Consider the following 26,103-nt stretch of genomic DNA (forward strand, 5'->3'; position numbering starts at 1 on the left):
TTGGGGTTATACTGTGATTATAATTATAATGAGACGTATAGTGGAGTGGTTAATAATTTAAGTAGGGCCGCCCCCTGGTCCACTAAACATTAGTTGACGAGACGCTTATTAGCTGAGGACACTTAATATTCAGTGATATTACTGATTTGACTGCATTGACACTATTGGATTAGAACTCAATTTAGCTGGATGATGACATCACTGTTTCAGTTATTGAACTGAAATTAATCAACACTGAACTCATTTCAACTGATTTGACATTCATTAATTAGGTTAAAGTCAAATTAGGTAAAATGCATTCACTCTGTTAAAAAATAAATGTTTTTTTTAGTCTTTTTTTACTGCACTAAACAGAAAAACTAAATCAAAACTCACAATCAGTGAAGGAAAACTAAACTAAATTGGAATGTTAGATAATTTAAAATGGAATTACAAACTTAATTCTGTAAGACCCATGACTGTGAGCCGGGACTCGAACTCGGGTCACCCTTAGCATTCTCCGATTCGATTGATTGCTCCTGTCTGCCTTGCTGCTGGTTTGCGTCTGTATACTCCGTATAGCTTCCTGCTTTGAATCTCTATTTATTATAATTCCTTGTTGTTTATATTGCTAAATATAACTTACTCATTAACATATATTAGATGGTCAAATATTGCCCATCACATTAATCTGACATCGCTAGCTTTTATCTAAATCGTTATCGCTAGCACAACACGCTAGTATCTCGCTAGCCTGTCAACCTGCCATCCGTGCTTGCTGTCTCATGCGTGCTCGCGCCATTTACGAGTCCATCAAACAACTGTGGTAAGTAGAATCAGTCAACAAACACGGTGATTAATGCCTTCTCCTGTTATTTTCACTTGCACTTCGTGTCACATGTATAGCATAGCCTTCTCTGTCAGCGGTGAGGACTACACATATGATAAATGCAGGGAGATAGTCAGGCTGACGGAGAAGATTTCAGAACTAGAGACATGCATCCAAACTTTAATCGAGGATAGTAAGAATGCAAGAGCTTTAGATACTGCTTTGTATGCGACTAGCTTAGGCCCTGTCCACACAGAGATGCGTTTAGCTGTATACGTACAAATTTTTTATCGGATCGGCGTTTCGTCCAGACGGATCCGCATTTTGGGAGACTGAAACCGCTATATTTGAAACCGGGTCCCAGGGTGGATAAATCGACAAGTCAGACACGCTAAATCAGTAACAACAATTGCGACTACTTGCTTGAGTTCATGCTTCAGAAGCTACTGAGCCTATTTTATTTCTTTATTTATTATTTAGGCCTACTTTAATGTATTTTTATTTTATTTCTTTATTTTACTTCTTTATATATTTATATTTCTTTCTTATGCTATGATGCTTGTATTTTGTCTGATTAAGACATTTCGTATTTTGTAGGGATGGGCATTTCAAGCAAAAATAATATTCGACGATCACTGGGAATTTTTTTATTATTATTCAAAAAACGCACCTCTGCCCCCTCATGCTCACCGGTAACACGGCGTTCGCTCCGACATTAAATTTCTCTGTACTGTAGGCCAACCTGTTGTAGCCATTAAAGAAAAGTTAGTTTCATATTTATGTTTAAATAATATGTTATTTTTTCCCATTCCATATATGTTGATTATATGAAAAGTGAACAGTGTGAGTAGCCTAATCATAAGATACGCAATATCGAGACACATCATTTTGACCACTTCATTAAGTTTTGTTTTTTATAAAGCCTATCTTTAAAGTGAATTTCGTTTTGTATAAATTGTATCTTAATTTTAAATCAATGTTTCATCAACCAATTTCCTGGATTTAATAAATAAGAAGCAAATATAGCAGACAATAGCCTATAATCAGGACATGGAGGCGACGACGCGATATAACTTGCATCGCACGTGAACTGGAGCTTGTCTCATAAATGAACAGAAACTCAGAAATATATCTAAGCTTGAAATGTCCACTTTTAAACAAAACAATTCAAAACGAAAAGAAACAGACAACTCTAATAATCCGTATGAAGTGCGCATTTCTCTCTATAGGCACCTTCACAATACTGCGAAGGTGGCGAGTCAGCATCGTCACAGAAAACACTAGTTTTCACTAATGATTAGGCTATTTGCCGGTTCTTTGTGGCAAGCTTTATACTTTAGCTAACTAATCGAATATCGTGACTCATCCCTATTTTGTACCAGGCCATTTATGGTTTTCCATATTGTTCAATAAAGTTCTTGGTAAAAAAGAAAAGAAGCTACTGTGCCTAATATTACATACTGTATATTATTGTATACAGCGCGAAAGGTTTATGCGCAAGTCTTCTTCTCTGTTTTTAGTGTATCTGTGCCAGAAATACAGCACCTCATACTGGTCTGGCATGTATACTACATCGGTTTGAGTCGGTTTCAGTGGTTTTGTGTGTACGCTGATATTTCTTGAGACGGCGCCGTGTTTACGGAATTTTTTTTTAGAACCAGGCAAAAAAAGATCGGATAGAGAAAGCTCTGGCTTCGTGTGGACGTGGCCTTAGTGAACTCTGTACATTGTTCGGTTCCGGCTGTAGAGCCCGTGCAGCAGAGCAACTGGGTGACCGTGAGACGCTGTAGTCGCAGGACAAAACACCGCTCTCCCGTTTCGATTACAAGATTAAACCGATTCTCCCCTCTCAGTGAAACACCCACTGAGAATCCTACTGAATGTGCCCTAGTTATTTGCGATTCTATTACACGGAACAGTTTCCTTTCCCTATTTTCCACCTAAACTCTGGAACAGTCTTCCTAACAATGTCCAGAAAGCAGACACTGTCTGTTTAAATCTAGATTAAAAACATATCTCTTTAACCTGGCATACATATAGAAAATTATACATTCCTATTATTCAAATCAGTTAAATGATTTGTAAGGCTGCATAAATTAGATCAGCCGGAACCAGGAACACTTCCTATAACACCCGATGTACTCATTACATCATAAACAGAATGGCATCTACGCTAATGTTAGTCTTTATGCTTATTCCGAGGTTTACTGTAGTCAGCCGGATCCGGGCCGTATCCAGACCAGATGGTGGACCTGCATCTAGACACGACCAGAGCGCATCCCTGAAGTGTCAGCAGAGATTGTGTCAACTAGACTCTCCCCTGTGAAGGCCTCATCGACACGACAGCCATCGGCACTGATCCTCAACAAACTCGTCTCTATACCGCCGATATTCAACCAGATGAACTGGATAATGTTCTGATTGTTCCAAACCAAATACTTCTGACTTCTGACCTGTAATGCTGCCTGAATTATAATCATACACTGTTCGTTCATTGGCCAGAGGAGAATTGGCCCCCCGACTGACCTTTGGTTCTCCCAAGGTTTGTTTTCTCCATTCTGTCGCCTGATAGAGTTTTGGTTCCTTGCCACTGTCGCCATTTTCCCCCTTTGTTGCCATTGGCTTGGCTTGCTTAGTTGGGGACATTACATTTAACATTTAATTTAATATTCACCAATAATATTGATCTGTCTGCATTGACACTATTATACAAGATCTGAACTGAGCTTGACGGTGACATCACGGTTTACTCCAGAGCTCTATATTGGACACGCCCAGCTCAGATCACAGGCCCCGTTTTTACACCTGGTTTTCACCAGTTATGCTGATGATACTCAGCTCTATATTTCTTCGCGCCCAGACGAAACCTACCAATTCACAAAATTAACGAAATGCATAGCTGATATAAAAAACTGGATGACTAGTAATTTCCTACTACTTTATTCTAAAAAAACAAGATTCTAATTATTGGAAAAAAAACTTCCTTACGTAATAACCTAGAATACTGTCTAACACTTGATGGCTGCTCTGTCAAGCCCTCGTCGTCGGTTAGGAACCTGGGTGTGCTCTTTGATACCAATCTTTCATTTGAGAATCACGTGCCTAGTATCTGTAAAACCGCATTTTTCCATCATAAAAATATATCTAAATTACGTCATATGCTCTCAATGACAAATGCGGAACAGTTAGTTCATGCGTTCATGACATCAAGGCTAGATTATTGTAATTCTATTATGGGTGGTTGCTCTGCACGCTTAATAGATAAACTACAACTGGTCCAAAAGGCAGAAGCTAGAGTTCTTACCAGAACCAGGAAGTATGGCCATATTAGCCTGGTTCTGTCAACACTGCATTGGCTCCCTATTAAACATCGTATACATTTTTAAATATTGCTGATTATTTACAAAGCACTAAATGGTTTAGCTAATTCATGGTTTGCGTTCTCGAACCCCAGGCACTGTTTTGTGCAAATGAGCGGCCGGATCGCGCTAAGGGTTTTCTGTTAGAACGGTGTCGTGTTAACTAATGATCGTTGCGACGGAAGTGAATCAATCAAAACTAACTTTAGTTGGACAATAACTTTATTCTAGAGATGTTGTAAAGTCAAAACAATCTCTGTTACTTTAATTTCCTAGTATCACTGTAAAGCTGCTTTAAAACAATCTATATTGTTAAAAGCGCTATGTAAATGAAGGTGACTTGACCTGGTATTAAGATGTGTTTTGGTCGATCAGATCACAAGTATACGAGGGGAAACCATTCCTGTTTACACCTGGAGTTTTAATCTGTCACTTTTGTCCACTTTCAACCAGTTCTGTCCTGATTTCTTCAAGGGAAGGGTCTATGGGCAGGTAAATGTATGTTTTTTTTTTTCAGATCTTTCGATTTAACGGATTTATTTGTTTATTTTTACACATGAACGTGCACGGAGACGATGGAAAAACATACGGAGAGCAGCAGCTTTTGTTTCCGCTCTGACAGCGTCAAAATCACGCAGAACGCTGTTAGTTTGTGTTATAAATCAGGAATGCTGAGAGAACATTGTGCTTGGTACGTCTTCAAACCAAACTTGGAACTCAAGCTGACAAAGTTTAAATCCAGTCTGGCAAGCAGCTTCTCATAATGTCGCATTAAGCAGGTGGTTTTCGAACACTTGAAGCAATCCGGTGGAATGTGTTTTCGTCTACCTCTAGAAGTGGTGGAAACTGAACAAGCTCAAAACGCAAACCCCATTTACACCTGTATTTAGTGTCGTTTATTTGTGATCCGATCAATCAAAACGCATCATAATACTAGGTGTAAACAGGGCCATGGAGTACTCTACTAATCAGCTGATCATCTCTCATTCCATCTATACCAGGGGTCGGGAACCTATGGCTCGCGAGCCATATATGGCTCTTTTCCGGATTTTATATGGCTCTCCAATTGTCAAATGTTGACTGAAAATACACCCTCGAACACGATGATAAAATTATTTTGAAACTATTAGCATTTCTGATTAATGTATAATTATGAATGTGTAAAATTAAATTAAATATGTTCAAAATATTTAGGTAAGAGACTCGCAGCTCAATATGATTGACAGCGGCGTTTGCGTTTGACCTATAGCTAGCCTACCTTTCAGAGTGCTGAATTTTAATTGGCCGACGGTTGAGCCTGCGTCAAGTCAAGATCAAGTTAAACAACTACCTAGCTAGCTGAATTAAAAATCATCATCAACGAGAGGAAAATGGCGAAGAAAAAAAAAGACGACGATTACCGTTCATTTCGGCCTGAATGGACGGATCAATTTGCATTTGTGGAGAAGTTGGGGTCCGCAGTGTCTCTCATTTGCAATGAAAGTATTGCGTAGCTCAAAGTCAAATATTAAGAGACATTTTGAGACGCACCATGCAGCATTCGCCGCAAAACATCCCGATGGAGAATGCAGGAGAAAAGCTTGCGCTGAGCTTCAGCGGAGAATGGAAACCGGACAGCAGCAGCTGCTATCATGGACTAATAAAGGCGGGAATCTGAATTCTGCGAGCTTTGCTGGTGCTCTGGAGATTGTGCGGAGTGGGAAACCATTTACAGAGGGAGACTACATTAAGGGTTGCATGCTCAGTGTTGCAAAAGAACTGTTTAACGACCTCCCAAACAAGGATAAAATTATCCAAAAAAATCGAAGACATGCCTTTCTCTGCAAGAACTGTTCATGATCGTGCACTGGTGATGGCACGCCAGATAGAGGAGATGCAAATCAACGACATCAGTTCAGGTAGTTACTTTTCTCTTTCCTTGGATGAGTCTACCGATGTGAGCAATATAGCGCAGCTAAGCATAATCGGGCGGTATGTGACGGGTGATACAGTGCGTGAAGAGAGTCTCGTTGTTTTGCCGATGAAAGATACAACAAGAGGCGAGGATGTGTTAAAATCTCTGATGGACTTTGCTGCAGAGAAAAACCTCCCACTGAATAAGCTTAAATCTGTGTGTACTGATGGAGCACCCAGTATGTTAGGGAAACATAAAGGATTCGTTGCCCTTCTGTGTGAGCAAGAGAAGCGGCCCATCTTAAACTTTCATTGCATTGTGCATCAAGAGGCACTGTGTGCGCAGTCGTGTGGAGAGGAACTTCGCGAAGTGATGTCATTGGTCGTTCGCATTGTGAACTTCATTGTGGCCCGAGCTTTAAATGATCGCCAGTTTAAGGCCCTGTTGGAAGAAGTGGGGAGTAATTATCCAGGGCTGCTACTGCACAGCAATGTGCGTTGGTTATCCAGGGGAAAAGCACTTGCCCGTTTTGCTGCCTGTTTAAATGAAGTGAGGGCATTTCTGGAAATGAAAGGAAATGTTCATCCCGAGCTCAATGACATTGAGTGGCTCCTGAAGTTTCACTACCTGGTGGATATTACATGTCATATGAACCACCTCAATGTGAAAATGCAAGGCATTGGAAACACAATCTTGTCCCTGCAACAGGCAGTGTTTGCATTTGAAACAAAGCTGGAGCTGTTTATCAGGGACATAGAAAGTGGCCGTCTCCTGCACTTCCAAACATTGCGGGCATACAGAGAGGAATGCTTAGCGAGGGACGCCGCTCATCATTTTGACCTCCGTAAGCTTGCAGCCTTTGCGTCTGATTTACTGATGTCATTCAAATCACGCTTTGTGGACTTCCGCAGACATGCCGATTTGTTCAAAGTGATAACTCATCCACATGTGTGCACCGTGGATACACAAAACCTGAGTGTCTTCCCTGGAATCTCCATCAGAGATTTTGAGCTGGAAGCTGCTGAACTGAAGGTGACGGATATGTGGGTGTCAAAATTTTTCACTTTGAATTCCGAACTGGAAAGCCTCGCTCGTCAGCGGGCAGAACTGGCAAAGCAACATAAGTGGGCAGATATGAGAAAACTCCAACGTGAAGACAATCTCATCCTGAAAACCTGGAACGAACTTCCAGCCACTTTCAGCACAATGCGTCGCGTCAGTGTTGCTGTCCTGACAATGTTTGGCTCAACATACACATGTGAGCAGTCCTTCTCACATCTGAACAACATCAAAACCAACCTGCGTTCAAGGTTAACAGATGAAAGCCTTAATGCCTGCATGAAGCTGAATCTCACTAGTTACGACCCCAACTACAAAGCACTCAGCAAAATGATGCAGCAACAGAAATCTCATTAATGTAAATAGGGTGCAATGCACTTCTTGTTAATCACTTGTTTATGATGCCCGTTTCTCAATTTTTGTGGTGTCTTAGGAGTGCTAGAAAGTATGAAAGTATGAAGTAGCCTTAGCTTGGGTGTCAATGAGTGAAAAAAACAGCGTTATTGCCACCTACTGGTGTTGTTATTAAATAAAAATTGTCAAATATTTCTAATACACAAGTGTAAACTTTGCTGTGGCTCTTTTGAAAAATTTCTCTAAATTTTTTTGTTTGTTTGGCTCTTCTTGGTAAAAAGGTTTCCGACCCCTGATCTATACAAATCAGCATAAATTAAACAATGCATAAAAATACCATGATATACAGTACTTTACAATTTATATATTTTTTTTGCATGTTGCTGCAATGAAATTTATTTTTACATTAAGATAATGAGAACTCGAATGCCACAAAGCAGAAATCTTAACGGTCTTAAAAATACTTAAGTAAAATATACTTATTTGGTATATTACTTTATATTTTTAAAGTTGGAGATATGACCTACAAAAGTTTGATGAGATTCACCCAGTAAGTTATAGAAAAGACCAGCTCCTAAAATAACTATTATTACTCTTCAAGATCTTGGTAATATTTTGAAAAGATTTTTTCTGTATTTAATAGAACTGTACATTAATCGTTTAAAGATTGAGATCTTGACTTAAATACCCATACAATCTTGATTCTATATGATAACGATTCAGCTAGATGTCTATTAAGCCTTTTGGCATGTACAGATATGAAACAGCTTCACAAACAGTCTTAACCACAGAGTATCCTTATTTCTGTCTTACAATAATTCTAATTATAAAGTACTGGTATAAAGGTTTACAGTTCGAATATAAACACTGATTTCTAGGGTAGTTATCAAAATAGTGTCAATCACCTTTTGAAAGTAACAACACTTCGAATAAAGATTGGCTTGTAAAAGGTGGCTTGTATTTGAAAAATGTATTTGTCATTGAATCATTGATTCAAAAGATTTGTTCAAAAACACTGATTCATTCAATAATGTAAAAAGTGAAGTCTTTATGAGTGAGTCGTTGAAATCAATCAAACAGATTTTAAAAATAAATAAATAATGAATTCGATTTAATTAAATATTTTTAATGCAGCAATTAACATTTTGTCTGAACCTCTATTAAATTACATGTAATTTTATTTAGCTGTCTATTCAGAATCGTGATCTCTTTTTTAAATGAAAGAATCGTGACTGTCAATTTATCTAAAATTGTGCAGGTCTAGTATTTAGTTTAACATGTTTTGAGTGATTTATAGAACTTTGGTTAGGTGGTGGAGCTGTACAAAGTCACATGTTTCTGTTCAGAGCTCTTATTAAATGTTGATGAATGAAAGAAGTGCAGACATACTGGTTGGTGTGTGTGGTGTCAGAGGAAGGTCTGGTTCAGCGTGTGTAAGGGTGGGCTCAAACACCGGCTCCTCTACTACGCTGATGCTGTTATTATGCATGATGTCCTGCAGCATGTTGAAAATCTCTTCAGCACGTGAACACTTGAAGGCAAATATCCCTGCAGATTGTAAACACAAACTGTTAAAAACACTTGCTGTGCTGCTGTTACAGATTACCAAAAAAAGACCAAAAGTGGACACTAACTGTTTCATATATGGTGGCATATAATAATAAAACAATATTCTAATACATACACCTTAGAGCTGCACGATTAATCGCTAAAAGATTGCAATCTCGATTCAAACACCCAAGCAATCTCATTTATAAATGACAACAATTAACCTATGTCTATTACATTTTTGACAAAATAGTTGTAATTCAAATTTGCATTGGCACTGCTGCTGACCAAGAGAAAGCAGTAACTTGTCATGTATAGGTATGAAACAGCTTCACATTCTTTTTAACCACACATTATCATTATTTCTGTTACAATATATATATATATATATATATATATATATAACATAAACACTGATTTAACAATAACAAAACAATTAACATTACTTGGAACAATTTGTCCCAGGAATTTTTTCCCCCCAGACCTGTTGCTGTCTGCATTTTCATCACGGTCTAAAGTACTATGAAGATTAGGACAATTATGTCCGTTGACGCAGGACTGTGCGCGACTGCGGGATGCAGTTTCCATTTCCTGCTGAATTTCGCCCTCCGCATATAATAAGCTTAAAGCAGCATGAACCTTGTCATCTGTCCATCGGATATTTTTTTAAACTCCATTGTTGATTCGAATAGTAAACAACTCTTTCTGCATGCAATGCAAAAGTCTTGACAGTAAAACAGTGGTTGAAATAAAATGCTGCGTGAACATATGATATGAAATATACACACCCAACCAATTCTACCCAAAGGGGAAATTTTGCATACCAGATGCACGTAAAAAATTACTTTTGCGTATAAAGAGCACGCCAAATAAAAGCATGAACTCGTGCAATAGATACGCAGAGCCAGGAGCAATCGCTGTCCATAACTTGAGTCAATAGCGAGTTCTCACAAAACTCCTATTAAAACACAGAAACTGATGACACTGCACTTTGATGTTTATGATTGGGAGAATTTGCGAGTTTCAGTCAGAATTCAGTCAGCGCACTGAACATAACTTTTCGTTTCAGTGTTGATGAACTCAACGGAAACGTGTCGATTGGTTATAATGCACAACACTGCAAAACAAAATTTGATGGAAATGCCGCAGTCGGATGGATCGAATAAAGGTTAAGCATTGTAGTTTGTTTAACCAATATTATCAATTAAATATATTCTATTATATACATTTTTTAATACATTTCCATGACTTTTCTAAAACTTTCTGGTTTATTTATTTTTTCCAAAACCTTTCCAGGTTTTTCATGACCATACGAACTCTGAACCATAATTTTACTCACCGATCACAGTCTTGTGATGTTGACCAGTGTCTGACCACCAGTGTCTACTTGGCTTTCTACTGTGTTGCGGACAGTGAACCAACACCCCAACCCCCCCTTCCCTCCATTATTTTTATTACTGATCTGCATGATTCACGTGGGTCATGATTTCAGTCTGATATAACTGGAAATCCGGACTTATCCGATAGAATCACATCCCTGGTTACTTTGTTTAGTTGTTTGTTCAGAATCGTGAGAGATTCATGATCTATGCTTGAAACAAAAAATGTATCCAGAATCGTGCAGCTCTAATACACCTTATGATGGACAAACAAACACACAACACAAAACATGTACCATTATTCTGATACTTATCAGGAAAGCCAACATTTGCTAATCCTGCAAGAGAATGCAGTGTTGAATCTAAATGTTGGGAGCACATCAAGTCGGACTTACCTGATCAAGCATGCAAACGCTCTCAAGCTCATCCTTTTGAAAGCATGGGTTCAAATGTTAACAGTCGTATATTAATAAACTGTGCAAAGAGCTTGTGATCAGACCTCAATTTGGATGCCTTCAAATGGCTGAAACATCTGTACATTTAAACCTCTGTAATTATTTCCAAGTCTCACAATATACATTTCTTAAAAACTTACACTAATAATTATATTTAAGTATGATGTGCCAGAGTGTATGGTATGGGGGATTTTAGCTTTACCTTGACCTGTCTGGCAACGACGGCCACTCTCAAATGAGAAGAGATTTGAATCGTAGCCATAGCGACGCAGGCACAGGTAAGGCCACTTGACAGCATCACATTTCCGTGTGCGTAGGACCAGCTCATCCTCCGTCAGCTCCATGATTCCTGCTCCCAGCTCATTCCCGTCATCATCCACATTCACCACCTGAACACATCCAACCAAACCAAACTCAACACAACCAAATGGACTCAGGAAACAAAGCCAACCCACCACAAACAAGATCATTATAATGTAATGCAAGTAAGCTGAAAGATACTGACCTTAAATTTACTCTGGTGATTGTCAGGGATTGATTCTTTATCTGGACAGCTAAAACAGCTTCCCATGGCTTCTTCAGACCATTTGATACCTAAAGCACAACACAAAATAAAGCAGAGTACAACTGGCCTGAAGCACAAATCAATTTTGACAAGTAAAAGGGAGAACCGGTAAATGTGGATTGTTATTCTGCAAGGTGCAATTAATTTGTTCTTCAATTCCTGTGGATTGGATTGATGGGCACAGTTTCATCTACGTGTTTATGCAATTCTCATTTGAAACGAAGTTGGCATGGGACATATCAAATCACTCATCCATATTTTAAAATGGCCAATAGTAGGAGTATGCGATATGTTTGTACATCAGTTAAACATTTTTAAGTTTCCTCACTCAAAGTATTTATGTTTTTAAATATTAGGAAGATACAAAAATGTAAAAGTGCACAACTCTAAATGATGGCATGGTGTAATTTTGTTGCAATAGCTTACACACAGTACAAGAAAGCTTGATTTCAAACTTTGGAATTTAATTGATAAAAAAATAAATTAAAAAAAGTAAACGGAAAAGTTTTTTGCAGCGGTATTAAAAGCCCTTCTGTTTTCATTAATTTAAGGATTATTGTGAATGATAATAATAATAACCGTGTAATGTGAAACCGTGATATTTTCTGAGACAGTTATCGTACTGTGATAAATCACATACAGTTGCAATAATAGTGACCAGTATATTGGACCCAACAGTAATGTCAGACCACACAAGGATGCGTAACCATTATAATTCTATTGCTTTATCTGTTAAATGCAGTTTAATATTTCCTAAGCTGTTAAGCAAGCATAGCAGTGGGCATTTATAGGAAATATGATCCTAAAACTAGGCTAAGAGTTTAAAAAAGAAGGGCAAAACATAGCAGACAATGACCAATTTCTTTAAATTATGGATTATAAATTATGAAGCATGACCCCTTTAAAGAGTGAAATGACAGTTCTTACCCAGATCCAGCCACCAGGGTTCCTGGTTCATTCCCCAGCCCGAAGCTAACACTCATTCTCTAAATGCAGAAAGCGTTTACACAGATGTGACAGCTGAAGCACGTCTGTAATGACGACAAAAATCAAATAAGAAACATTTCATATGTACAGTGCTATTTATTGTATAAGGGCCAATTGACACTGCCACAACAAACTCCCTCAAACACAGTTGTTCGGTTTTGTTGGGTCGGTGTGTTCACTCTGCTTGTGTTTGTTGGGTCAGTGTGTTCACTCTGCTTGTGTGTTCACTCTGCTTGTGTTTGTTGGGTCAGTGTGTTCACTCTGATTGTGTTTGTTGGGTCAGTGTGTTCACTCTGCTTTTGTTTGTTGGGTCAGTGTGTTCACTCTGCTTGTGTTTTGTTGGGTCAGTGTGTTCACACTGCTTGTGTTTGTTGGGTCAGTGTATTCACTCTGCTTGTGTTTGTTGGGTCAGTGTGTTCACTCTGATTGTGTTTGTTGGGTCAGTGTGTTCACTCTGCTTTTGTTTGTTGGGTCAGTGTGTTCACTCTGCTTGTGTTTTGTTGGGTCAGTGTGTTCACTCTGCTTGTGTTTGTTGGGTCAGTGTATTCACTCTGCTTGTGTTTGTTGGGTCAGTGTGTTCACTCTGCTTGTGTTTTGTTGGGTCAGTGTGTTCACTCTGCTTGTGTTTGTTGGGTCTGTGTGTTCACTCTGCTTGTGTTTGTTGGGTCGGTGTTCACTCTGCTTGTGTTTGTTGGGTCAGTGTGTTCACTCTGCTTGTGTTTGTTGGGTCAGTGTGTTCACTCTGCTTGTGTTTGTTGGGTCAGTGTGTTCACTCTGCTTGTGTTTGTTGGGTCATTGTGTTCACTCTGCTTGTGTTTGTTGGGTCGGTGTGTTCACTCTGCTTGTGTTTGGTGGGTCAGTGTGTTCACTCTGCTTGTGTTTGTTGGATCGGTGTGACAGTGATAGTTATGTTTTCCAACATTCTGAATCCAACTGCTTCCAACTACCAACTTAAAGTTTGAAATTGTTGTGTGAATTTGCTTTAATAAAAAGTACCCACAAACACATTAACTAATAAAATAATTATATAAATAAATAAAAACATACACTAACTAAATCTATTAAGCAACTCCATCTTCACTCATCATAAACGAGGTGAGCCTTCAGATGTCAAGTTTGGCTGTACATAATATCTACAAAACAACCTTCATTTTAAAGTCACTTTGGCCAGATATAGACTGTAAAGTTTAGGAGTCTCAACCTCATTTGAACACGGGGGTGAATCCTCTAAATTATCGTTCCTTGTGTATGGAACAGGACTCTCTCCCAAAAATGTGATGATTGACACTCTGGTAACTAGGGATGTGCCAGAAGCCTAAAGCTGAATTCGGAAAGACAAGGAAACTGAGTAAAGCATTCTACGGAGCCCCTAAAGGGACAGGGTTAGGTTTGCTGTGGCAGCCAGTTACATTACAGTGCATCAGACTTCACTTATTACAGTGCATCAGACTTCACTTATTACATGAAAATAGTAAGGAGAGGTGACTGACAGGACGATGTCAGAAGAATTGGTGCAGATACTGACCATCACTGACACACATCGTATCTTGTAAAATGTGCGGTCAGTACCGCCTCTACCTATACACAGAGTATGTGTGTGTACACGAATCTTGCGTACAGAGAGACCTTAAAAACAGCTAGATCTACTTATTTTTGAACCCTATTAGAAGAAAATAAACAAAACCCTAGTTATTTATTTGAGACTTGACTAGATAGATTTAAATTAATATGAAAAAATTAATAGTAGGCTATAAACTAGGGTGTATTTTCATTTTAACAATGCAACACACACTGCACTGTACCGTACAAATAAAATGACCACCTGTTTAATTGGTTTAGAGTTAAAAAAAAAATTTGTTGGAAATCATAGGCCACATTTAAAACCAATGAGCCAAGATCTGTATTCATGTTGGTTTAATATGGTTTTTGAAAAACATACAATTTTTTAAAGAAAGATTATGCCTTACACGGCACTATTAATAAATCAGTCAACAAACACGGTGAGTAATGTCTTGTCCTGTTATGGCTCGTTTCCACTGAGCAGTACGGTACGGTACAGTACGGTTCGGGTCGGGTCGGGTCAGTAAACCATGATCCGGCTAGCGTTTCCACCGCCAACAGTACCCTACTTGATAGGCGTGGTGTTTGCAGGAAAGAAGCGATCAACGTCATTTTCGCGCGAAGAAGAAAGCGACAAAGTAAACACTAATGGATGGCATACAGCAGATCTTGTCCTTGCTTCTCGGCATGTTTGTCACAAGAAGACAAGCGCCGACATTAGGCATTTCTCAATAACAAGTATGTAAAGTTCTCAGCAGAAGGACTCCCGAGGACGCGAGTCCGGTAATTCTCCAAATGGAACAGCGCGTTCTTGAAAGCGTCACTCAGCTCGCTCTGCATGTACATTTTAGGCAACAATAAAACGAAATATATTATAAAACACCACTCTGTCCCTTTTCGTTTTCATTTAAATACATTTTAAACATTATAGGCACACAAATGTGGTTCAGGCAATGTATAGACCTGATTATATTATTTACTGCATGTTTAACGTTAGCCTATTTATAACAAAACGAAATATAAAACACAACCCTGCATCTTTTCGTTTAAATTTTAAAAATATTAAACATATTCCTGGCAATATTTGCATTTGTACAAATGTTGCAATAAACAACATTACAGTGATAATCTTGTAATAAAATAAAAAATGACAAAACTCAACCCAGTTAAATTTCAGTTTTAGCAATAATAGCCATTATAAAAGTATAAGTAAAAGGTAACGTTACAAGAAGCTATACAATAAGAGATAAAGCAAAAAATTCAGTCAAATATACAAATTCAGCGCTGGTCTAACATTAACGTTACAACGGAAAAGTTAAATAGCCTAAATATATGAAACTTCACTTAACCCTCAGCCAAAACGATTGGCCAGGGAACGAATTATCGATTCACGAGACCAAAGATCACCCGTTAAATTTACACAAGACGAATTACCACTACAGAGTCAGCGGCAAACGTCAGAACGACTAGCCGAGGAAAGGCTGTTCCAGGCGGGGAAAATGAGCGCCGAGCGCCCGGTGATCGCCTGGAATGGATCAAATTATCATATATCATTATAAATAAACCACAGATTTGAGCTTTGAACAACTACATTCTCGTCTGAAAAACTCTTAAAACTACATTTCGTGAAAGAATAACCATACTATTATATTCCAACTGTATATTAAAAAAATGGCGCTGCTTTTGTTGTCATTCCCCTTGTAGCTCGCGCAAGTGACGATACTCTGTCAACCAATCAGCGTTCTGCAGTGAGTCTAGCTCCACCCTTTAGTACCGTTCCACTGTGCTAGGTACCCCAACGGAAGGGTACCCAAAAAGTGGTACGGTACAGTTCGGCTTTTTGGTACCATTCACAACTTTTGACAGTGGAAACGCAAATAATTGCGTACCGTACCGAACTGTACCGTACCGTACCGCTCAGTGGAAACGAGCCATTATTGTCACCTGCACTTCATGTTACATGTTTAGCATAGCCTTCCCCGTCGGCAATATAGGGTTTATATCGGTTAAATGCAAGGAGACAGTCAGGCTGACGGAGAAGATTTCAGAATTAGAAACACGCATCCAAACTTTAATTGAGGATAGTAAGTGTGCTAGAGCTTTAGATACTATTTTGGATGCGCCTAGCATAGTGAACTCTTTACATGATTCGGTTCCGTCTGAATTATTGCCTGTGCAGCAAGGCAAATGGGTGACGGTGAGGGATAGCTCAATTCGCGGATCAAAAAACCACTCTTCCGTTCCGATTACCATAACAAATCGATTTGCCCCGCTCAGTGAAACACCCACTGAGAATTCTGTTGATTGTGCCCTGGTAATTGGTGATTCGATCACAAGGAACGTGAAAATAGGGACACCAGCCAACATAGTCACATGTTTGCCGGGAGCCAGAGCGCCTGACATCAAAGCAAATTTAAAAGTGCTGGCTAATGCAAATCGTAAATTCTCTAAGATTGTTATTCACGTCGGCACTAATGATGTTCGACTCCACCAGTCGGAGATCACCAAAATTAATATTAAAGAGGTGTTTGAACTCGCAAGTATAATGTCAGGCAATGTGATTTGCTCTGGCCCCCTTCCTGTTCGAAGGAGTGATGAGATAGTTAGCAGATTGTCATCACTCAATGGCTCAATGGCTGTCTAAGTGGTGTCCGCAAAATAATATAGAATTCAGAGACAATTGGAAAAGTTTTTGGGGCAAACCTGACCTGTTGAAAAGAGATGGTATTCATCCCTCCTGGGATGGTGCTGCTCTTCTCTCTAGTAATTTGGCTCATAGTCTTAGAGAAAAAACATGACAATCTGGGGCTCAGGTCAGGATGCAGACAGACTGGCTAAACCGACCGTCTGCTAGCACCAAGGTCAGATAAATCCCATCACATAGAGCCTCTTTCACCTAGATATCATCATATAGAGACCGTGTCTGTTCCCCGAATTTGGAAATCCCAAAAACTTCCAAACCAATCTAAGGTTAAAAATAGGGTTGTGACGATAACCGCATCACCGCAATATCGCGTGAATGAGATGCCTACCGCGGTGTGAGGTCATCACCGCACTTTTTTTTTTCTGCTGAAAGTTTTCTGTACCTCTTCGTTACGTTGGGCGACGTTCCTCTCGTTACTTTATTTTAATGCAATACGTGTTTATTCCAAGCGCGCTGTATCTTTTTTTATGGGCAGGAGCGATGCTCAATTCACGAATGAATCACTCTTTTGAGTCGATTCTGTTTAAAGACTTCATCAAACAAGTTGGCTGATCTGTCTAAATCGGTTCGCGAATCAGTTTGAATGATCTGTTCAGTTTCCTGCACGCACTGAATCACTGAAGCGCTTTCAATTCACACTCGACTCGGAGTCGTAACAGGAAGATTTAAAAACATCAAGAGCGTTGGAAGAAGTGGCCGTGGACTTACAGTATAGTGAAAGCAAATCTGCAAATACATCATATTTTTGCCAACGATGAAGATCTTTATTAGTTGAACATCTTCGTAATCTGTCTGTGAATGAATGATTCCACAGGACGAGACAATCGATTATTATTAAGCGACGATAGCGCTACTACAAAGTATAACAGTATCCGTTTTTTTGACATATGCATTAATTTATAGGCTACATTAAATAAGCTTGTCCACAGTTTATGAAATGAACCCCACCCGCGGTAATGTGTGTGTATATTGCGTAGTGGCGTGCGAAATCGACTTAAAAAATGCCTTTGCCTGCCTTAGACACGGTCAGTTAACCAGTTTAAACATGCTTGCAGAAATATACATTTGATTACATTTTGAAGAACAGACAAAAGAAGATCTATCGATGTGCATTTGATCGTTGTTTGTGTTCAGATGTTCAGTAGCGGTCATGAGCGAGAGCACACGTGAAGAGTTAACTCTTTCTTCTCTGTGTCAAGGGTTCCCTTTACATGCCTTTGAATGCAAATTTCGGTTAACCACCAAACCGCGAGATTTGTTGCTTCTTCACCGCGGTAAAAAAAAATCCCATACCGTCACAGCCCTAGTTAAAAATGTAATTGATATTCAACAAATACAAAATAGATATAATACAGATGAACAAACGGTAAAGCTTGGGTTGCTGAGTTAATGATATGATTTCAGATTATAATCTAGATGTGCTGTGTATGACAGAAACCTGGCTAAAACCAAACGATTACATTACTTTAAATGAGTCCACCCCCCATGATTACTGCTATAAACATGAACCTCGCCTGAAAGCCAAAGGGGGAGGTGTTGCTGTAATTTATAGTAATATTTTCAAAACCACTAAAAAATCTAGTTTAAATATATTTATTTTGAAGTGTTGGTGCTTAATGTAAAAATATATAATGTAAACGATAAATCAAGTTTGAGAATTCTGCTGGTAACTGCATACAGGCCACCAGGGCACCATAAAGATTTTATCAAAGAATTTGCTGACTTTCTATCAGAATTAGTATTGACTGCAGATAAAGTCCTAATTGTTGGTGATTTTAATATACATGTAGATAATGAAAAAGATGCAATGGGATTGGCATTTAAAGACATTCTTAACTCTATTGGAGTTAGACAACACGTGTCAGGACCTACTCATTGTCGTAATCATACTCTAGATCTAATATTATCACATGGAATCAATGTTGATGCTGTTGAAATTCTGCAGCAGAGCGACGACATCTCAGATCATTATCTAGTCTCATGTAAATTACATTTAGCCAAGGCTGCAAAGCCAACTCCGTGTTACAAGTATGTTAGACCTATCACTTCTGCCACTAAAGATTGCTTTATCAATAATCTTCCTAATCAGTTTCATCATTTCAGCATCCCAGATAGCTTAGAAGAACTTGATATTGCAACAGAAACTTTTAACTCTCTCCTTTCCAGCACTTAAGACACAGTTGCTCCGTTGCGCTTAAAGAAGATTAAAGAAAATAGTCCAACGCCGTGGTACAACGAGCACACCCGGTGCCCTTAAGAGAGCAGCCAGAAAAATGGAGCGCAACTGTAAGAAAACAAAACTAGAGGTATTTCGGATTTCATGGAAGGAGAGCTCGATTGCTTACAGAGAGGCTTTAAAAGCTGCTAGATCTGCTTATTTTTCAACCCTATTAGAAGAAAATAAACATAATCCTAGGTATTTATTTGAAAAAGTGGCTACACTAATGAAAAATAAAGCTTCAAGCCCAGAAGTTTCCAAGAAACACAGCAGTAATGACTTTATGAACTTCTTCACTTATAAGATTGATAATATTAGGGACAAAATTTTAACTAGGCCTATGCAACCGTCTACTACAGCATCGCATCAGGGAGTGCATTATAGTCTCCCCGAGGTAAAATTTGATTCATTCATTGCCATAGGAGAGGAAGAATTTTGCAAACTCGTTAATTCATCTAAATCGACAACATGTATGTTAGACCCTATACCGACTAAACTATTGAAAGAGATGCTTCCAGAAGTCATAGATCCTCTTCTTAACATCATTAATTCGTCTTTGTTTCTAGGATACGTACCAAAAACCTTTAAGCTGGCTATGATTAAACCACTTGTTAAAAAAACGCAACTTGATCCTACAGAATTAGTCAATTACAGGCCAATCTCAAATCTACCTTTTCTATTAAAGATATTAGAAAAAGCAGTATCCTCACAACTGTGTTCCTTTCTTGAAGGAAATGACATCTGCGAGGATTTCCAGTCAGGATTTAGACCGCACCATAGCACTGAGACAGCTGTCATTAGAGTCACAAGTGATTTGCTCTTATCATCGGATCGTGGTTGTATCTCTCTATTAGTGTTACTTGATCTTAGTGCTGCATTTGACACCATTGACCACAACATTCTCTTAAATAGACTAAAAAACTATGTTGGCATTAGTGGAAATGCATTAGCATGGTTTAAATCATATTTATCTGACCGCTATCAGTTTGTATCAGTAAATGAAGAGATGTCTTATCTATCACAAGTTCAGTATGGCGTACCACAAGGCTCAGTTCTCGGACCGCTGCTTTTTACTCTGTACATGCTACCTTTAAGAGATATCATTAGGAAACATGGAATTAGCTTTCACTGTTATGCTGATGAAACTCAGCTCTATATTTCTTCCAAACCTAACGAAACTCACCAATTCACAAAATTATGGGAATGTATAGTTGATCAAAAATTGGATGACTAGTAATTTCCTACTACTAAATTCTGAAAAAACAGAGATTCTAATTATTGGACAAAAAACTTCCACACGTAATAACCTAGAATACTGTTTAACACTTGATGGCTGCTCTGTTAAGTCTTCGTCGTCAGTTACGAACCTGGGTGTGCTCTTTGATAGCAATCTTTCATTTGAAAGTCACGTGTCTAGTGTCTGTAAAACCGCATTTTTCCATCTTAAAAATATATCTAAATTACTTCATATGCTCTCATTGACAAATGCGGAACAACTAGTTCATGCATTCATGACATCAAGGCTAGATTATTGTAACGCTCTACTGGGTGATTGCCCTGCACGCTTAATAAACAAACAGCTAGTTCAAAACGCAGCCGCTAGAGTTCTTACCAGAACCAGGAAGTACGACCATATTAGCCCGGTTCTGTCAACACTGCATTGGCTCCCTATTAAACATTGTAAGTAATCAGCAATATTTTAAAATTTATACAAAGCACTAAATAGTTTAGCTCCCCAGTACTTGACCGAGCTCTTAACCCATTTTAGTCCTTCACGTCTATTGCAATCTCAAAATTCTGGCCAGTTGATAATACCTAGAATATCTAAATCGACTGCTGGCGGTAGATCCTTTTCCTATTTAGCACCAAAACTTTGAAACAAATTTTCCTAACATTGTCCAGGAAGCAGACACAGTCTGTCAGTTCAAAGCTAGACTAAAAACACATCTCTTTGGCCTAGCATTCACATAACACTCTATAGACTTCTATAATTCAATATTAGGCTGCTTAGATTAGGTCAGCCGGAACTGGGAACACTTCCCTTAACCTGTTAACCTTCAAGGCCACTTTTGAAAAATCCCCAGAAATGGCATACCCAAACTTAAACAGATACAGTTCATGAACCCTTTGCACTAAAAGCACAAGTATGATCTCATCTGAAAGCTGACACCTAGTAGTTTATTGTAAATGTAGAATTAATTATTGTCATAATGAAAAAAAAATGTTTAAATAGCTTCAAAGTTTTGTAAAGTTATTAGAAATTTACTTTTATGAAACATCTTCATAAAAATAAAATTGAAGTTGGCCCTGGAGGAATCTAGAAATGCACTGCAGCTAAAGCCATATGTGTGACCATTTTATATTTAAAATCTGAAAATGATAAGTCTAAAACTCTGTATTTAGTTAAATGTTTTTCAAGATCATGTCAAATTACTTTATTTTGATTAGACTCTAAAATGCAAACTGATGTTTAGTCATCTTCTGAGTCATCTAATCAGTCTATTGTCTCTATTATTTTGTGGTGCAAACGAGCCCCATTCAGAGTCAGTCTCTCCCTGCACACATTTACACCTCTCCAGACTGGTTATGGCTCTAAATATGCATTTCTTTTGTCTGCATTATAGCTACTAACGACTGGCTATTCACAGGCTATTCATAGGGTTTCAAACCCTAATTTCTTTTATCAAAGTTCTCACTAAATATTTGAAACTGGTATCAAATGCACTGAAACATTTCAGTAAGCATTCCTATTTAGAAAAAAATCATAAAACAATAACTGCTGGTGGCAGGTGCACCTGGGCTAGCTAGCATGTTAGCTTAGCACACCATCAATACACGACCATTTATGAGATTAAAACCATGTTTGTGCTCCAAACTTACTTTATAACGCAAGTCGAGTGTTTTAAATAATCTTCTGTGATCTAATTTGGCTTCAGATAAAAAAAAATCCGACAGAAAATGTATTATTTATAGTGTTCTGCACGATGATGAAATCTATATCGATTAGCATTACATTATAAATATAATCTATTATTATGAAATACCTGGCATGGCTTGAAGAACACAGGTAACTCAAATATCATTGCAATCATGTTTATTGTCTTCAAAACATCTTTATCTGCATGTTACAGCGATCTCTGTCAGCTACTTTCTGTATCAGTGACGTCCTGGAATGTCACATGACTATGGGTCTTCTTCGTGATCCATATATGGACTGTTATTGTGCATATAGCGCCCTCAGGCTATTGGTATGAATTGAAAACACAGCACATCTCAGTAAGAAGCGATCATAATGATTACATCGACGCATTTGGGTATAAATTCAACAAATATTATTCCTGTCTATAGAAATATGATGTGAATCTATGAGAATATATCAATATTTCTCCAAGTCTGCACATTTTTGTGCTAAAGCCCTGAGGGACGATGTTTTGCGAATCGCTGTCATGACGACAGCACGGAGTGTTTTTTTTTATGAATGGACCAGCTGACGCTCATAATTCATATTAAAGGTATCGACTCATTTTTTCATTTAATAACTCCTGACACAAATTAAGACATAACTGTCACTATAAGTTTCTCAGAATACAATAGTGGTCAAATACTGAATCTTGAGTATTATATCTTTTTAATGATGTATAGTTTGTCAAGGTATAACATTAAATCTGATAGTAAATTTGAACTAAATAAAAAAAAAACCGCTTCAGTGCGCCGACGCTCTGGAAACGGTTAACAGGTTAAACCCTGATGTACTCGTTACATCATAAGAAGAATGGCATCTACGCTAATTTTAGTGTCTTTGTTTATCCCGAGGTTTTCCCGCAGCCTGCCGGATCCAGGCCGTTTCCAGATCCGACGAAGGACTTTCGCCTGGACCTGATGACAATTCAGTGCTGAAGTGCCAACTAGCCTCTCCCTATGGAGGATCCCTATACCACTCTTCAGATAAAGCGTTGTGGATTATGTAATTTTTTTTGGTTCGCGAATTGATAAGATAAAATAAAATTCTGCATCAAAATTTATAGACAAGACAAGTAGTTTGTTTAGGCATGGTTTGTAAGGAATTACAAACCTGCGCACATATATTCAAACGCACATAACTATAGAATCAATTCTTAATGCGCATGTGAACGCCATCAGCGTCTATCACAGGTTCACGTTTAAAGTCTGTTTAGAGAGAACGGTATCGTCTTAGCGGCCCCTAATTTAATAACAAACTATCATTTAGACGGAAGTGAATCAATCAAAACTAACTTTAGCTGGAAAAAACATTTTTAAGAACCACTATAAAACTAAACCAATCTCTGTTACCTTAAATTATATGTTTATCTCTGTAAAGCTGCTTTGAAACAATCAACATTGTTAAAAGCGCTATATAAATGAGGATGACTTGACTATTAATTGAAAACGGAAAACTTTTTATGCGTTTTGGTCATTTATTTATATGACAATGGTGACAAACACAAGCTTTTTAAAACAGGTTTCAAAGTGCAAACTTTTGAAAACCATGCCTTTACCTTCTCCATGTAAACAACAAAAACGTGAATATTTGAAAACGGTGATGTCATGTGCATGCATATTATGTGTTTACAGGGAGTTTCTGACAAAGTGACATCGCCAGCTATTGGCCTGGCATGCATAATGCAGCCTTTTTAATCTTTTTTGCAGATCCGTGTGAACAGGGATCGTTTTGACAACGTTGTCCGTCTTCGGTTTTTAGTACATCCTTGTCATGTAAACATACCCTAATACATTTTCGTTTGAAAACGCATCTTTTTCTCTCCATTTTGGCCTTCCATCCACACTGAAACAGCATTTTCAAGAACGAAAACTAAGCTTTTTGAAAACGCTCTCCAAAGTGAATATTTATCATGAGACACATATTGTACTGATAGATATTCATGTTTATACCGGTATTGTGCCTGTTATGTGCTATTCACTTTCACACAGTTGCTAAAATATGTTACTTTGTACACTCTTTGTATAACATTCCTGCAAAGATGACAGAAAATGTACTCGCATTTGCTGTCCTGCGGCAAAACATGAGCCGTTGCGTTTTAGACCAAACATATAAATGGTGACTGAGTGAGACCTGGACACATCAGTGAATGGCGAGATATTTTGCTAAATAAATGATCCTGCCAAAAAAATAGTGTGAGAACTTTATGATGTCCGTTCCATCTATATCATCTCAGTGAGCTTTTATGAGGGTTTACACATGGGCAGTAAGGTGAATTTAGTGTTTTCCGATGTTTCAGTGTGAGCGTGGATGAGAAACTTTTGGAAAACGCTTTAAAAAAACTAGTGGATTGAGAGCATTTTTGAAACGAAAACGCCATTTTCAGATGTATCCGGATTATTGTAGAGTAGCCCTAGTTGTAACCAAGTAAAAAATAAGACATTTTCCTTAAACCTTACACACACATAAATGAACACATCTTAACCATTTTTTCCCCAAACTAAAGGTTTTAAATATATATTTTTAAGTTAAAGGGTATTATTTTTTAAATATAATTAACCAATTTTTGTGGAGTCACACCACGTGACGTTGCAACCTGAACTAACCTTGCCTGAGGTTAGTTCATTATCTGATATTTTATTGACCCTGACACAGAGACATGAGGGTCCACAGGGGCTCTCCATCATGACATATTTTCCTGTTTGTTTGTTTTTCTTTCGCATATTGGTCGCATCTCATCAATTTTATTAGGCGGGCTGAGATTTTAATTTACATGTATGGATTTTATATAAAATATATAAAAATACAATATAAAAATATATGCAGTAAATACACATATTACTTATATTAATAGGCAGCACACCGTTTACATTAGCAGGGATAGTTCCAATGCAGGGTTCAATTCAAATGTGTAACATTTAAACTCATCACGAAATATCTAACGTTACAGCTGAACATTTATCAACTGACAAGACTCAAAATGAAAATAGAATAAAATACAAATTATTGTTACTCGATCAAATCACAATAAACCATATAAAGTTTGTACTGGCACATATTTGTTGTGTATAAATTTAATACACGAATTCCGCTGGATTAACGTAGACAACTAACATATACATCTGATAAGATTAGCAAGATAAACATATTCTTAATTAGATGGGGAAAATACTTACGATAAGCTTGTGATCAATCAGGATGGGTACTTTTCATCGATTAATATTCCACATATTATCACAGGTTCATATGTTAACTTTATGAAGAGAAAAAATCATTAGCCAAACTAGCACAAGTCCGCCCGAGCGCCAAAATAATCTCACCTCTTTCACTCAATAACGACACGTTAACTATATAAAGCACGTTTAACGGCCCGTCGTAGCGTATGATGATGTAAAGATAAAGTTCGCATTAAAGAGTAAATCGGAGTTAGGGTCATTTGTTGGTTAATTTTGTTGCTATCTGGGGCCGCTGCAAAATAGTGTGTGCTAGCATTAGCATTTAGCTAGGGGACACTGCGCATGCGTGAGTGTAAGTCATTTTACGTGGGTTACGTTGGGCGAATGTTGGAGGCTCAGCGCAGAATGGGTGGTCTGAAGTGCCCTAAAAACAACAGTTTACAGTACTAATCAGGTCTCCAATACACAGTGCTACACCTAGCATTATTTAATGTTTCTTGAACGATGGATTTTGCCTTGTGGACTCAATAAACTCAATTAAAACACTTTATTAATTTCCACTAGTTTAATTTAAATAGGCGAATGTTCAACAGTGGATTAACTGTAGGCCTATACATCACAGGGACATTTTTTGTCATTTTCTTGAAACAACAAATGTCATTTAAACCATTAAAGTTCTATAGGCATAAAGGCTGTAGGCTTTCTCGATAACATTCTGTGGTAAACAAAAAATCAAATGGCAGACTCATTTGTCTTTGTAGCATTTTGTGTATCCTAAAGCCTACAATTAAGGTAATCGCTGATTCTTGAGATAAGGAACAAAACATGTCCTGCACACAAAAGCCCTCTTTATGTTAAAAATAAAGAGATTCGTCAAAATAAAAATACTTAAAAAGTTGCATATAAAGGAAATCTGGATACTCAGATCATTCTGTCACAGTGTCTGGTTTATGTTTCCTGGTGTCCACTAGAGGTCCTCTTTCCCCACGGTGTCATTCACGTTTGGAACTGCATTCCCCACAATCCCTTGCTGCGTCCCAATTCGCATACTATCCGTCCTAAATAGTATTCGAAAATA

General features: G+C 38.1%; 1 protein-coding gene across 2 annotated transcripts in view; it reads right to left on the bottom strand.

Moving 5' to 3' along the window:
• Positions 1–25,384, bottom strand: part of frs2b (fibroblast growth factor receptor substrate 2b) — a 41,459-nt gene extending 16,075 nt beyond the window's left edge. Inside the window, exons 1-5 of one of the 2 annotated variants that reach the window (XM_077211354.1) lie at positions 25,026–25,384; positions 12,349–12,407; positions 11,362–11,450; positions 11,059–11,245; positions 8,864–9,022 (exon numbers count right to left, since the gene is read on the bottom strand). In XM_077211354.1, the coding sequence (XP_077067469.1) occupies positions 8,864–9,022; positions 11,059–11,245; positions 11,362–11,450; positions 12,349–12,379 (466 nt within the window). In that variant the 5' untranslated portion in view covers positions 12,380–12,407; positions 25,026–25,384. Of the gene's footprint in view, positions 1–8,863; positions 9,023–11,058; positions 11,246–11,361; positions 11,451–12,348; positions 12,453–25,025 lie in introns of both variants that reach the window. The other variant, XM_077211353.1, reaches the window with a different exon arrangement.
• Positions 25,385–26,103: the final 719 nt, after the last annotated feature.

The sequence above is a fragment of the Siphateles boraxobius genome, unplaced genomic scaffold (assembly GCF_051911475.1).
Source record: "Siphateles boraxobius isolate OS27281-9 unplaced genomic scaffold, OSU_SipBor_1 65, whole genome shotgun sequence".
Classification (NCBI taxonomy): domain Eukaryota; kingdom Metazoa; phylum Chordata; class Actinopteri; order Cypriniformes; family Leuciscidae; genus Siphateles; species Siphateles boraxobius.